Here is a 16,609-nt window from a genome sequence, read left to right on the forward strand (position 1 = left end):
AAGCAACAATGTAAGAATATTAGAAATCTTTGTGAACATTGCTATATGCTTATAAATATACTGAATGGCATAATCTAACTTGAGTGATTATTATGTAACCAGCTTTACAAATGTATATATAATTTATGTTTCAGAGACTTTACAGTTCAGTACTAAATAAACAGACCCCTTGTTTTTTGAGTACAATGTTTGGGGCAAAGAATGGTTTTTCTAAGAGAAAGCTTTATTGATAAAAGAAATCGCAACTGCTTTGTACGTGAAGTGATTCTTACAAACCAGCATCCTGAAGTATTTAAGTGTAAAGAAATTAAAAGAGATAGAGTATATTATTTTCCGTGTACACTTGGGTTTTAAAAATGAAAGAAAAATTATGTGGCAAAGTGGTTATAAGGTTTTCCTAATGTAGCTGAATTACTGTGCTAGATGACTATATTTCAGGTGCAAAAATTAAGCCAGCCAAGGAGTGTAAAACAAGCAACTGCTTCTCAGACCTGCTATTTTCTGGAAACATATCTTGTTGAAAATATTATTAGCAAGGCATGCAACACTCAATTCTGGATTATTTATTTGTTTATTTATTTATTTCTAACACTCATTCTTCTCTGTGTAAACCAGAAGGACACAGAGGAAAAGATTATCTCAGAAATGCTGTACTAGAAACTTGACATTAAGTCTTATAATTAAACCTGAGCCCACAATACACCCCACAACGGGTGTCTGGAGATTTCTGTGGGGTCTTAGCAACTAAACGCACTTGTCCATTGATCGGGCTTATTCCTGTTGTCCACTTGCATGAGAGATTATATTCCATTAGCTTCCACTTGCCCTTTCCTCCTATTTTGAAGGTAACACTGATCTTTGGGAAAGTATATCCAAATGATACTACTTTTTCACTTCACTTTTTTCTCCCAAACTGGTGAATGAAGGCTTTCTACATGGATCATTAGTTTTGGAGATATGTACTTAGTTGCCTGAAGTTAAGGGTCACTTTGCTGTAGGTTGACTTCATGCTTCCATTTCTTCCAAGACAAACTCTTCTCTTTTTTTTTTCTTTGCACTCTAGGAAACTGACCTTCCAGGTATTCATCTGTGAGAACAATCCTTTTACCCTCTGACTTCTAGCTGAATTTTGTCCAGTAAGCGACTCCCGAGAAAATTAGAAATAGGAGGACGGTGAAGTCAGAGTATTTATTCTCTGGCATTTTCCCAGCTATGACAACAGAGTCTTATCAGGAGGCCTCCTTGTATAGCCCAGGTGCTCAGGTCCCTGGTAACCACCCACTTCTGTGCTTCTTTGTGTCTGCTTTTGAAACTCCCAGAATCCTACAACTTTCCCTGTAAGGATGCATTCCACTTGAATGTGTCATTTCGTTTCCATAAAGATACTGGATGCTGCAGTATCCAATTTACAAATTATATTCCAGATATTACTGAAACGGGAACTTACAGTTAAAAATTTAAGTGTTTATTTCCCACTGTATATTTAGCAAGTTATATGGTGCCTAGAAGATGATAGGATGATAGATACTTTTTTTTTTGCTTTTTGGGTCACACCTGGCATTGCACAGGGGTTATTCCTGGCTCATGCACTCAGGAATTACTCCTGGCAGTGCTCAGGGGACCATATGGGATGCTGGGAATCAAACCTGGGTTGGCCGTGTGCAAGGCAAATGCCCTACCCGCTGTGCTATTGCTCCAGCTCCAATGATAGGTACTTAATCATTGCTTATAAAATAAAGATTGTATGTAGAGTCCAATATACAAATGTGAAAGTCTTGCATACAGTTTTTGTGCCAATGTATGTTTTTCCATGCTATACATTTATTTTATTGCTTTGACAGTGCACGAATGAGTATTGGTTTTCCTCAAGAAAGTTTGACACATACTCCCATCAGGGAAAAAAACAGATGGAAGCATGGGAGGGTTTTTGCTTTGTACATGGCCAACCTGGGTTCGATCCCTGGCATCCCATATCGTTTCTGAGCATTTTCAGGAATGATTCCTGAGTACAGAGCCAGGAGTAAGCCCTGAGAAAAGCCCAATGTGCCCCCCAAACAAATACAAAACTAAACAAAAACCCCAGAAAACACAAAACTTATTTAGTCACATGGGTAATACTTGCCTATTAAATTTCCACATTTAAAAATGTTTCTTGGGGCCAAAGCCATAGTACAGAGTAGGGCAATTTCTTTGCATACATCAACCTGGGTTTAATACCTGGCATCCTATAGGGTCCCTTGAGCACTATCAGGAGTGATTTCTGAGTGCAGAGCCAGGATTAACCATTGAATATCACTGGATGTTGCCCCCCGCAAAAAAAAAAAAGTTTCCCCATTTTCTTATTGTGCAGTGACCTCGCAATATTGTCAATGATATTTTCCTTTATATATAATTCCAGCACCACACCCTTTGGATTACAAAAATGAGGTTACCAGGAAATGGGGGGGGGAAGGGAAGGAAGTAACACAAAGACAGTGGTAGAAGGTCTTGGGCATTTTGGTGGTGAAAGGCCATAACTTTGTACATCAAAACCATAAATTTTAACACTATCATAACCATGTTAAAACTAAGCTATAATGAAAATGTGTGAAAAGAAAAAGTTAAAGTCCTCATAAAGCAAAAAAGGTAAAATTATTTGAAAGATGCAAAAGATGAATTGATCAAAAAATCTTTTGAATCTTTACCACCCCTATTCTACTCCCGCTCCTATCACTGCCATGCCACTCTAAATTATAATGCTTTATGGCAAGAACATTTATAGCATTAAACATATTGTTTTTCTTCTTTTTAAAATTTGCCACATTATATATCAACTATTTTATGTGTATAAGATAGTCTCATTTGGGTCTCATATTGGTCTCATTATTTACCTTCGCTAAAATGATATGAAGTGAGTAATTATATTTTATACATATACCTTTTGTTATAATCCCTGGCACGCAGTAGGTGCCCAGTTAATAGTTGTAGAATAGTTGCTTCAACAAACCAAGAATTCCATTTAAGGAACCTATGCACCTTGCTTATATCCTTCCTTTAGTGGATTCAGGCATCAGTCACAAGTATCTAGATTAGTCCTTTCAAGAAAGAAATCAGCATGCTATGGTCAGGACAGCCTCTTTGGTCATGGAGAACCCAGAAGGCTTCTAAAGATCCCATTGTAAAGAAACTGATCCAGTTATGATTTCATTTTTAATACACAATCCCCAACACATCTGATCCAAGAAAGCAACAAAAATACACACAACCCCAAGAAAGAATTCAGTAACTATTTTCTCTAAAACTGATTATTCTAACTGCACACATTATTATGTCCAGTCATGAAGTATTGAGATACTCTTAAATGGATACTATTCTCTCCTTTTTAAAATAAAGCCTTGGATTGTTGGTAAAATATACTGATGTTCTTCAGGGTGCAGAGGAACCGCAAGCACTATAGAATCCAGGATGAAATGTTTAGGTTATTTTCAATCATGAAAATTGAGGATATGAAGTGACCCAGAATCAACCAAAGAGCAATGCAATACTTTTTCAAAAACTAAATTATGGGCTTCCATTTCCAGTGCACTTACCCTGCCATGTTGTAGACACCAAATGTTCCCTATAAAATACTTATTCTAAAATTGGAAATAAATTTAGTATATTTATGCAGTGACCCTTGAAACTGCAGTACTGAACAAGAAAATACAGTAAAAATGGCAGCTGTGTTACTTTCATTTAAATTTAGGGCCTCGTTTGGTAAGGCCAGGTTAAATTGTAGCGTCTAGATCTTTTAATTTGAAAAAAAATGATTCTCAGAAAATAATCAGGGATGGTATTTAACCGGATAAAGGTAATACCTCACCACAAACTATTCTCTTTTTATTTTATACTTGGGAATATGAAATAGCCCTTTCAGGTTGGAAATAGTCCTGCAGACTAATAAAAATAGAACCAGCTGAGACATATTTCGTGAATATCTGTGTTCTGGTTACTCTGGTAGAACCTTAAAGATGCTAAAATATCTTTGTTATCTTTTCATTAAAAAATGTCAAATGAGGGCCAGAGAAGTAAAATGTTGACCTTGCACGGGGATGATCAGGGTTCAATTCCTAGCACAGTACTCATTCACCTGAGCACTGCCAGGAGTGACCACCGAGCACAGTGTTAGGAGTAAGTCCTGATACTGCCATGTGTGAGCCTTCTCCCACACCCTTGCACCTCCCTCCCAATAAAAAACAAGGGTAAGCATTAACAATTCATGATGTTGATTATAAAAGTGGGACAAATCATAAGAATTCAAATAACTGACTGAAATGTGATCATGAACAGCTTTTTAACGGTCTATCTCACAGTGGTAGATGCAGCAGAAGCTGGGAAAAACATTCGTAATACCCGCCTGTCCTTCACCAACTACAAAACCAAGATAACTGCCCTCCGACATCATGATGGATCTATCACATCTTCCAGAAGGGCAATGGAGAAGATTATTCATGACTTCTACTCAGATCTCTTTAATAGCCACATCCACTTGCCCACATACCACATACCACATGATGGATATGTCGTTCCCAATGTTCTCCCTTCCGAAATCCAACATGCCATCTCGTCGGTAAAGAAACAAAGAGCACCTGGCCCAGACAAGATCAGACCTGAACACCTGAAGAACTTACCATCAGTACTCATCAATACATTGGCTCGACTCTTCACACGCTACCTGTCTGAATGCAAGGTTCCATCCCAATGGAAAACCAGCAGGACTGTACTACTATACAAGAAAGGAGACATCCACGACATTGGCAACTATCGCCCAATCTGCCTATTGTCTGTCATCTACAAACTATTCACTCGAGTCATCCTGAATAGGATTAGCAGAACACTAGATGAAGGACAACCATGTGAACAAGCTGGATTCCGAAAAGGATTCAGTACCATCGACCATATCCACACAATAACCAAGCTCATTGAGGTATCTCGGGAGTTCAAGATGCCACTCTGTCTAACGTTCATTGATTTAAAGAAGGCCTTTGATTCTGTTGAGACGGAAGCGGTCATGGAAGCCCTAGCCAATCAGGGCGTACAAACTCAATACATCAGGATCCTTCGTGAGCTCTATTGCGGATTCACTACCAAGATCTCACCATTCTACAAAGAAGTAATCATCCATATCAAGAGAGGGGTTCGACAGGGTGATAGCATTTCACCAAAACTCTTCAGTGCCACCCTCGAGAACATCATGCGACGACTGGAATGGGAAAACATGGGAGTGAAGATAGATGGTCGGCAACTACACCACCTCCGCTTTGCTGATGACATCGTTCTAATAACACCAAACATCAGCCAAGCGGTACAAATGCTGAACGACTTTGACCGTGAATGTGGAAAGGTCGGACTACAGCTGAATCTTACGAAGACAATGTTTATGAGAAACAGCCTTGTTCCTGACGCTCCATTCGCTCTCAACGGAACCACCATCTCCGAATGCAACAGTTATATATACCTAGGTCGAGAAATCAACATGATGAATGACCTGGCACCTGAGTTGCGCAGGAGGAAGAGAGCGGCTTGGAATGCCTTCAAGAGCATTGAAGAAATAACTAAAAGGACAAAGAACCTCCAGCTACGAGCACATCTCTTTGATTCCACTGTTCTTCCTGCATTAACATATGCCTCAGAGACCTGGACCCTACGAAAACAGGATGAGAACGCTATTCGGGTCTCTCAAAGAGAAATCGAAAGAACTATGCTTGGAATATCACGATTCACTCAAATGAGAGATAGAATCCGGAGTTCTGATCTTCGTCAACGCTCAAGAATCAGGGACGCTATCTCATTTGCCAAGACATCAAAAATCAGATGGGCTGGACGCGTAATGAGGTTTACAGACAACCGCTGGACTAGAGCCATTACTGATTGGATTCCATGGGACATCAAAAGATCACATGGACGCCCACCTATAAGATGGTCAGACTTCTTCGTCAAGACCCTAAATGATCGGTTTGAGGCTCTGCATGTTCCTAGAACGAACAGATACCATTGGGCTACGCTAGCACGCAACCGGGATGAATGGAGACGTTACTGGCACCCGCTCAAATAAATCGATGAATAACAGGGATTAAGTGATTAAGTGATCTCACAGTGACCCAATAAAAAAATATAATTAAACAGCAAATTATTTGTAATAATCTCAATGGTTAAAAACAAATCATTTGTATATGTGATTTAAGTTGCTTCTCAGAAAACCTCAGCTCTGGGTAAAGGAATGGAGAGAGGTAAAAGAAAACTTTTGTCAAAAGTGACTGAATGAGGGACTGGAGTGATAGCACAGCAGTAGGGCGTTTGCCTTGTGCGCAGCCAGCCTGGCCAAGCTGGGTTTGATTCCTCCGCCCCTCTCGGAGAGCCTGGCAAGTTACCGAAAGTATTCAATATGCCAAACACAGTGACAAGAAGTCTCACAATGAAGACGTTACTGGGCCCGCTCGAGCAAATCGATGAACAATGGGAGGACAGTGACAGTGACTGAATGAAGAAAGATATGAACTTTGATTTTTCTGGAGCCAGTGAGGATGTGAACATAGATTTTCCAGGACCCTCTCCACCGAATTTACTCTGTTTCCATGGGATGAAAAACATATTCCACTAAGATGAATTTATTGGCGCATATTCCTTCTTGATGTCACCTCAAATCCCTGGCAAGCACCTTATAGGCTCATAGGAGCTGCCTTAAATATACAAGTGTGTATTTCAGTTCTTGTAGCCATACAGTACACAAGATCTAAAATAAACGGTGATACAGCCAATGGATTCAGAATGTTCATCGCCACCCTTTGAAAAATGAAAAGACCTGTCATTTGTCACCCCTAGCCTTTCCTTACAGAAACTTTCTCCCCCATTTCATTTCCACCGGGCTGGAGCGATAGCACAGCGGTAGGGCATTTGCCTTGCATGCAGCCAACATGGCCGACCCGAGTTCGATTCCTCCGCCCCTCTCGGAGAGCCCGGCAAGCTACCGAGAGTATTCGATATGCCAGACACAGTAACAACAAAGTCTCCAATGGAGATGTTACTGGGTCCGCTCGAGCAAATCGACGATCAACGGGAGGGCCTTTACCTTTACCTTTACCTTTCATTTCCGCTGTCCTGTACTAAAACAGCTGTGCTCTTTCAGTGCCTGAATGTGTTTGCTACCTTTGTGTGCAAATGAAATGCTTCTGACGTAAGCACTCTACCACTTTCTCAGGTTCCATAGTTGGCGTACATAGTGTCAATATCTACCAGAGTGATCAAAGAAATAGCTATCCTGAGGTTGCATTTATCACTAGTAGAAAGACCCACCCTTTCCAAATGTCCCTGCTGGATATTTGTGCTCCAGAGATTCTCTACTGGGGTTAGTAAGGAAAATGTTTGAACTTGAGCTCTACTCAGCTGGGTATGATAGACAATCTCTAAGGGGATAAACCTGGAGACCTCTTAGAGTTTCTTAGTAGAAGATTTATTTCTACTTATATCTGAAACACCTTTTAGGATGATAACTCCTTGGAAAACGAGAGAAACCATATTGCATGCAATTGTAGGTTTTAATGTCACAAATCACACTTTCAAATTTAGGTCTCCAGACATGGGAAAAATTAGTGTGCATGGCATGCACAAAGAAGTAGAGTGAATAATTATCTTCTGACATTATCTATCCCAGATCCTGTCCCCAAATGAATGTTATGGTGAAATGTATTTATTCACATTGCAATGAAACAGGATATAACTCTAAGTTAATTTTAGTTTCAAAGAAAATTTCATTAAAATAGATAGGGGTTTTGTTTCAGAGAGAAAGAATCAGAACTAATGCATTTTACCCAGGTTTGAGCATTTCATTTGGCTTCTTTAAAAGATTAATGTTTAAAGTGGAATTTACAAGATACAGTACTGACAAAAGTATATTTGAAAGGATAAAGGGAAAACACCATGATAAATCAACAGCCAATGAGACAGATCACCCAGTTGGGGGGGGGAAAAAAAACTCTGTTAACATAGCATCAACATTTACCATGGTTGCAGAACAGAGTCATTGTGAATGAACAGGATCTGAGCTGAGGATTTTGAAATTTTATGTTTTGACGAGACCTGGCCTAGGTCTCTATGGATCTTATAGATGGAATACAATTGGCAACTCTGACTCATAGCTTTGTTTATACAAGTGTGCTTCAACACATCAGAAAAGCTATTTTTTCCTTATAGTTTCTAAGAATGGATCTCAATTACAGAGCCTAAGTCTGAATCATTTCTGGCTCCCTTTCCTAGCTTACATCCATCTTCCTCCTCATATATATATGCCTATTATAACATCTTGCAGAGCCCACCAGGGATGTGGAATATATATGAGAATACTTAATATTTTACTGACTTAAAAGTAGAGAGGAAAATCACCTCTCAATAAGGCAGTAATACACATGCAATTATTCCCTTGCACCTGCATGGGAACAAAGAAAACTGAGAAATATTTGAATCTTTAATAAGACTTCAAGAATCTTCTTTACCTTAGCTTGCTTTTATTCTTATGGTCAAGTCTTTCCCTAATGTCTTGTTACTAATTGCCATCATGTATATTGTTATCATGGCCAATTTGAGTATATACTACTCTGTTCTTTCGAGACTCTCATCATTCCACATTCCTGTTTTTTCTTTCCTTCTCCTCAGTTCAGTTATGACCATCTTTGCTAACCCCCGTGACCATTGATTAGCCCCTCAATTTTTGTTTGTTTCTCTCAATACCTCAGTTTTATAGGTAGGAAAATGAAAACGTTTTGTGAAAAAATGAAATTGCGCATAGTCGAAAATGCATAATGTATCAAAGATATGGTACACAACAGTCTTAACCATTTCCCATCTTTAATCAATTAACATTCTTCCTCTTAAAAGGAGGTAACTCAGATTAAAAATACTGAAACTAAACACCACTGAAGCATCATTAAATGATGAAGAGCTCTCTATATTCATTCTCTATATTCATTACCACTCCAGCGTAAGAATAATTAGACATTTGGGCTGGGCATAGACCAACAGCAGGTGCTCAGGTTTTGCATGTGGAAGAACTGGGCTCATTCCCCAGCCAAGCATAGACAGGAATGAACTCCAAGCAACATTCTGAGAGTATCCCCCTATCAATAGTTTCCATCCTGGTCTTTTATTATTACTAATTGAAAGCATTAATCTCAATAGTTTGTTTCCATATTCCCCTCTTTCTCAGTGTACATTTTGTATTCTTGTGAAAAGGATGACTTCTTTCCCCCACATTGCATGGTATAATTAGGTACCCCCTTATCCTCAGAGATGGGCTGGAGCGATAGCACAGCGGGTAGGGCGTTTGCCTTACAAGCGGCCAACATGGCCGACCCGAGTTCGATTCCTCCGCCCCTCTCGGAGAGCCCGGCAAGCTACCGAGAGTATTGGATATGCCAGACACAGTAACAACAAAGTCTCCAATGGAGACGTTACTGGGCCCGCTCGAGCAAATCGACGATCAACGGGAGGGCCTTTTTATCCTCAGAGATGAGGGAATGGAGTGGATTGACAAAACATAAATGCAAAGAACCATATTTGACACATAAAGTTCCAGGGAAGCCCAATGGGAAATTAATAAGAAATAATATGTAATGTTTTACATCAGGCAAAGCCAATCTCCTCAGAGTCAAGGCAAGGGTGGGTCTGGTTTGGACATTGATAGAAATTACTTATCTAAAATTTATGAAATATGAAAGAATATTGAAGAAGTCAAGTCACCTACAAGATGGTCAGACTTCTTCGTCAAGAACCTGAATGATCGGTTTGAGGCTCTGCATGTTCCTAGAATGAACAGATGCCACTGGGCTACGCTAGCACGCAACAGGGATGAATGGAGACGTTACTGGCACCTGCTCGAGTAAATCGATGAATAACGGGGGATCAAGTGATCAAGTGAAAGAATATCGGAGTTCATTGAAGTAGGAAGTAAAAGGAAAAAGAAGACAAAACTCAGTATATCCATTAGATTAGAGTGGTATCTACTTCATTTCTCTCTTATAAGTCTTTAAGATACCCTGCGCTGAAATATTCATATAATGGATAGAACCAAAAACGTGGTCACATTTTGTTATACCTGATATTCACCTCATTTATCCTTCATAATTATAAAAGATGTCATTTCCAAAGGTTGAAATCCTCAGGAAACTAGAAAAATAGCTGTGCGTGGAAATGGTTGCTCATTTTAAGTGGTAAAGTAGCAATGGCATTGTGGATGGTCATTCAATTACTCTTTGCACTTTTATCCCCCTTTTGAAAAAAAATTATTTCTAGAGAGTAATGAACAATACCTGTTATTAAAAAATTATAAACTTGAAACAATTATCCATCTTGGAAATTTCTTATGAAGCTCTTTCCTTGAATAATTTAAAAGAAAATTATCTTTGCGTTTGTTAGAATTCTGTAACACATTATCTGTACTTTCCATCCAATGCTACTTCGCCATTAAGTACTTAACTATTTCTAAATTATGAATTGTATATTATATTATTATATGTTATATTATTATGTTTTGAGTATTCATGTAACATTTTCTATGCACTGAAAGTTTTATGCTAGTACCCATACCAATCTTTTTTTTTCTCACCTTTTAAAAGCATGCAGTTAATTACTTGGCTATAGTTTCTATAATAGTTCAAACTCAAAAGTTAATGAATGACTAAGTGGAAAAAAATGTGTGAATGAACAGTCCCATTGAAATTTCCTTTCAGATTCATTTCTTATAGGACTCTTATTTAAGTTTCAACCCCCAAAGAATTTCTTTTGGAAATATTCTATAAATCAAAAACACTTTTCAGAGTTGTAATGTGTTTCTTTATGAAATGTGCCCTTACCTGGGTATATTCAGAGGTCTTGCATTTAAAGAAGTGTTTAGTTTTCATGCTTATATTTACCAATATAAAAATTAGCCAAAAGCCAAAGAAAGCAACCCAATTCAATCACTAGTAAGCAAAAATTTCCCAAAGCAGAGCATAATTACATGCTTAGAATATCATAGACTTTTAAATAAGATATAACAAACATGCCACAATTCATTATATTAAGTTCATTTACATGATAAAAATTGAATTGTCATTTAAAATTAAAACATCAAAATTCAGTTATTGACAATTGATTCTTGTTTTTTCTGATTCAGAATAAACATACACCAAGTAGATAAAAAGTAATTTTCAGCTTTCTAATTGTATTTTTCCAAAGTTAAGCAAAAACATCAAACTTTTTTGTTTGCTTCTAACTGAAAAAGAAGGTATCTACCATCTTTGATGCTTTGCACTTCACAGTTCTTCTTGTTCTTTTGTTGTTGTTGTTGTTGTTAAGATCAATTTTGTTAATTTCATGTACATAATTAGATCATTAAACAAGGAAACAAATATTTCTGATTCAATTAGAATCTTTTCTAATATTTAAAAATATTTGAAAATATTTTTCAAATATCTAAAAATTATTGAGACCTGAAAGCATGTAAAATGATCTTTTCAGTATTGAGATTTAAACTTCACTCAGGTCAGGTATTTAAAATCAAAAATGAAGATTTTGGTATAACCATTGAATCTTACATGAGTCCTGGTAGACATTCCTACAAAATCAACTCCATTATTTTCTCTTACTGTGCTTTCAACACTATTCTTCTTTAAGACAAAATAGAAAATGTGGCAATAATTTTTGAGATTACTTTTCCTTGTGGGATATAACATAAGGAAAGTTTTCAAGAACAGAAAGCAACATGTATCATTTAAGCTACTTAAACCAGGGAAAGCTTCATGAAAATCAAACTAATGCTTGTTTCCATTTTATAATAAAAAATCCTAAAATATTTTCAGAGCATTCAAACATCTATATTTCCAACAAGCTTATCCGGATTTAAGGGGAAAAAACCTACCTTTAAAATTTGGCCTGATCCTTGCATCATATCCTGATGTTCTTCCCATTAATTTGTCCAAGAAATCTGAGGGAGATAGGGTCTGCGAAGGTTGTTTTCCAGACCTGGAGTCATGGTCTTTGCAGAAAGTTGTCCTAAATACATCATTAACTCTTTTAGAAACAGTTCTGTTCTTGTTACCTGATAACTGATGCCCACAGAATGTATAATACCATGTATTGTTAAATATACTTAGCATGTTTATTACAGAATCACATACTTTATGGTTTACTTCTGATTTTATATATTTCCAAAGTTAACCCTAACTATTGAAGAGTGTGAATCCTGTATCATACCTCAAAAGTTTCCAAACTTTAGCTGTAAGATGATACAACGTGCATGGTTTTTAGTTATAGATATTACATATATATAGCTAAAACTAGTTTCTTTTCTAAAGTCATCAGGAAAAATGGTGTTCAAAATGTATGTTTGTCTTAAAATAATTTCCTTATGACTTAAAAGTCTCATAGCATTCAGTCCTTTATATAAGTATCTTAGTTTCAGAAGAAAGATATATAATAAGGTGGACAGAAAAAAAAGTAAGTAGTTACTAATTATCTCATTGCTTATTTTCTCACCTGCTAAATTCTATTTCAGCTGTCAACTATTAATAATTTTCAGTGTATTGTCTAAGAAAATTATTGCTTGGAAACATAACTTCACTTAAAATAGGTTGACAATGAGTGTGTTTATACTTTGATTATGTTATCTATTGTTACTTATATATTTGCATCAAAATTTTTGGCTAGCCAATGAAGTACCTTCAAAAAAGAATTTTTCAGTCATTTGTGTTTGTGAAAAACCACTAAGTACGATTTGAAAAATGTTCAAATTTTTAGTTTTCTTAAAGGGCTTATAAAAAGAGCTTATTTGAATTGTAGTGAAATGAAATCCTTCACAATATGTATTGCCTCTGCCTTGGTTTCTTCCCAAAGTACACACTTTGCGGGCTTTATTTTCAACAGTTTGTAACAAATACTTTCATTACCGCTGTCACTAAGAAAACACCACATTCTTGCAAGTTTTTCAAAGTAGTATGAAATGTAAGTGCAAAGATGAAATAAACATTTGGTAGGAGTTAAAATTGATATAATCATCTAAAAATACTCACATTCCCATATGCAGATTCATCTGATTAATCAAATATTATTTGATTATGATGTGGTGGTGATGAAGATGATGATGATGATGATGATTCTAATAAAACCCAGCCTACAATTTTTCTTAATCATAATAGTAGGTGTGAACCTGAAAGGAACATAGTGGGTTTTCCCAGTACTCATATAGCATTACTGCTATATGTTCCATTTTTCTTGGTTCTGTGAAAAAATATCATAACATTTGGTGAAAATAAATGAAGAGTCCTACACTTTGTTGTATGAACATCTCCTACCTTTATCCTGGCCTAGACCCTCTGCCATTAGTATAACTAGTATGACTATTTCATTTACTGGTAATATGATATTTCATAATGTCAATTTTTAGCATTTTGTAAATTAGGTAGAAAATATAATCATGCAAATCATGATTTTTCACTTATTTTAATTATGCAAAGTTTTTCTCATGCATCCATAAATACAAAGAGGTTATATTAATTTAATTTTGATAAGGCAATCAATTTCCAAGTATACCAAATAGTAGAATATAAAGGTAAAATAAAATTTTAAATGCTTCTGATGTTTTGAGAAATTTTCTGAATTGTAGTCCTAATTGTATGCCTCTACTTGCTGAAATACAATAGAAGTTCCAAGTTGGTTAAGAATTAGAATTTAAAAAACATTTTATATGAAATCAGCATGTTCCTATCAAATTAATCCAGTCACTTAAAATATGAAAAGCATTGCATCCAACAATTCCTTTAAAGGACTTTCAGAAGAATTTGAAAGCAAAAGAATAGCCACTGTTATATAGAAGCGTAAAGACCATGCAACTCATCAGACTGCCTGTATATCATATTGGCAGTGAACATTGTTAAAATGCATAGAGCGGGGTTATGCATCTTGAAACTTGCCTTTGTGAAAATTTACCACTCTCCCACCATAATTAAGCTTTTTAAAAGAACAAAAGAAATGTAACTCTCCCCTATAAAATTTAAATAACATGGTTGAGATCATAAAATAGATAACAATTATATGACACATTCTCTTTCAAGCAGTTTTCATGTGGAAAATATCAGCATGCAAAGTCCTTTCACTTACCTGAAGTGGCTTGTCTGTAAGAAAAATGCAAACAAGGCTGTCAAAATGTTCACTAGCTGCCGGTTCATCCCTGTTTCCGTGATGCTTGTGGAAAATATCCCCCAAATGAGTCCAGAAAGAAGCTAGGACAAAGTATCTATTGTCCAGGTTCAAAATTTGGCAGGAATCTAGTTTCCTTGAAAATTAGAAAGAGATTTGGGTTTGTACAGTTTGCTGAGAAAAAACAAAAAGTACCAGTCCTAGGCATCATGGTCAGGTCAAATCAGTGCTCAGGACCATCACTTTGCCCAGTAAAGACAAAGCCTAAGAACTGACGGACCCCCCTCCCCTCCCGCTGCTTTTCCAAAATAATAAAAACGCTACTACCTTAATAGCATCACCATGCAAAGGGGGCTGGTGACAATGCCATGCTTGAAGTCGGGTGGCTTTTGTTTTAAGTCCTTTCTTTTTAGAAAATTTCTTTTCTCTAGAAAATGTTCTCTTTTAAAAAGAAGTTGTAAATGAGTCGGGGGAAAGGACTCTGTGCGCTGGAGTGGGTGGGGAGAAGAGGGCGAAAGAGCTGAGATCCTGTGCTGGAATGAGAGGGCTACAGAAAGAGACGGAGACGTGATCTTACCCAGCCTATAAATTTCAGCACTCGGACAGCTCCTAGCTCTGAAGTGCGCATGTTTCCTTTTTCAGTCGCTTGGGGCGGGGGTCGGGAAGAGACATTCTAGAGGGGACCAGCCTCTAGCTCACAGGTGAAAGGAGCGACTCGCTCTTTCAGCGACGGAGCGAGAAAAGTACCCGGGGAGACCAGAGGTCAGCGTAGACGGAGAGGTTCAAAGAGGCTGGGGTCCGAGCTCCTGGAAACGGGAGACTGTCCGTGGAGGGGCGGGACGAGAGTTGGAAGCAGAAAAAAAGACAGGGATGAGGTCTAAAGTGTGGAAGGGAATTCGAGAGAAGTAGAGAACAGGTTCTGGAGTACGGAAATTATACTAGGGGTGCAAGAACTCCCACTTCTGCTCAGCGGGAACTGAAGGCAAAAGAGCAGTCCTGATTTTTTAAAAAGAGATACTACTTTGGCATAGAGAAGCCCAGATGCAGAAAAAGGTTCTTGAGGACCCATAATTTAGTTTCGAAGCTCCTTATGCCTTCCTTTCCCCTAAGTGCTTTTGTTTCATTTCAGTTCCCTGTTGCTTACAGATCCCTGTCCCTTTCCACTAGGAACAGCCCTTTTCCACTGAGCTTTCTTCAGGAGCTCAACATCCCCTGGCATCGTCTACTCACATTTGTATTGGATGAAAAAAAGACAGTAGACCAGCAGGGGGCAGTAGCAATCTTTTCCTGCCCTGGTTAAAGGTTAGAGCAGGGAGGGCCGTGTGTAAAGAATGGAGGGAGGGGCGAGGCTGCAGATTGAGCTGTTTCTGCCTATTTGAGATGTAAATCACCAGGGAGAGACATACTGCAGGATAAGTGTTCTAAGTTGGTCAAAGTGACAGAAAGTAGCGAAATTTTATAAATTCTGTATAAAGCAGGTCCGGTTACCTTGTTATTTCGAAAGAAATGTACAATATTTATTATTATTAATAAAATAGAGGGAGGACAAATCGCTCAGTGCAAGTAACTTGTAGCTTCTGGTAAGGTAGAATGAAAAATTCTTGTTCTGTCATTTGCTGGATTAGTAGTCTACTTTCTATCTGTAAAATATTCCACAGTAGTCACCTAGGCATTCCACTGCAGGTCTTAATTTTAAAGCAAATCAATATGATTAATTTTCAGTCCATAAAAGACCAACCTGCCCTTGTCTCAATTTAAATGTCAGTGCAGAGTAGCCAAGAATTTTATACTTTTTAAAAAGGTGGATTCTGAGGGAAAATTAGTAAATTATTTTAGCCTTTAACGTTAATGTAAGTCACCAGAGGATCTTATTGAAGTGCAGATTCTGATCTAGTAAATCTGGGGTGGAACCTGGAATTCTGCATTCCTGACAGTTTCTAGCTGAGATTGACACCCCTTGTCCGGTCCACTGATCTACTTTAAGTAGCAGAGATCTATATGCCTTTCTAGCCTACTAAGACAGTGAGGATGTAGCAGCCTCTCTTTAAATGAAAAGTAGCAGTGCCCAAGCATTCTGCTTAAGCACAGAAATCAATTCTTTGGATGTGCTTTCTTAACTCTCAAAGTCCAGAGAAGTGATTTGTTTGGAAAGGAAAACACTAGTGTAGTGTGAGGCATCCCTGCACTGGCTTCAAATCTACCAATTCATCCACATAGAAATTCTGACTTTATTTTATCCCTGCAATCCTGACCCCCAAAATAAAGTCAGCATCTGGAAATATATTTCTTCAATTAGTGCTATGTAGAAAAAGTCACATAAGATTCTTTTGTGCTTGTCATTCCTTACGAAATAAAAGGGATGTATAAATGAAGAAAAATAGGGATTTGACTCTATTTGTTTGAGGTTGTAATGATGCTTAATGTA

General features: G+C 37.5%; 1 protein-coding gene across 4 annotated transcripts in view; it reads right to left on the bottom strand.

Moving 5' to 3' along the window:
* Positions 1–14,863, bottom strand: part of GLRA2 (glycine receptor alpha 2) — a 213,262-nt gene extending 198,399 nt beyond the window's left edge. Inside the window, exons 1-3 of one of the 4 annotated variants that reach the window (XM_056131184.1) lie at positions 14,512–14,863; positions 14,146–14,320; positions 11,909–12,042 (exon numbers count right to left, since the gene is read on the bottom strand). In XM_056131184.1, coding sequence (XP_055987159.1) covers positions 11,909–12,042; positions 14,146–14,213 — 202 coding nt within the window. In that variant the 5' untranslated portion in view covers positions 14,214–14,320; positions 14,512–14,863. Of the gene's footprint in view, positions 1–11,908; positions 12,043–13,058; positions 13,267–14,145; positions 14,447–14,511 lie in introns of those variants that run through there. The other 3 variants (XM_056131183.1, XM_056131185.1, XM_056131186.1) reach the window with 3 other exon arrangements.
* Positions 14,864–16,609: the final 1,746 nt, after the last annotated feature.

Source organism: Sorex fumeus, unplaced genomic scaffold, assembly GCF_029834395.1.
Source record: "Sorex fumeus unplaced genomic scaffold, SorFum_2.1 ptg000086l, whole genome shotgun sequence".
Taxonomy (NCBI): Eukaryota; Metazoa; Chordata; class Mammalia; order Eulipotyphla; family Soricidae; genus Sorex; species Sorex fumeus.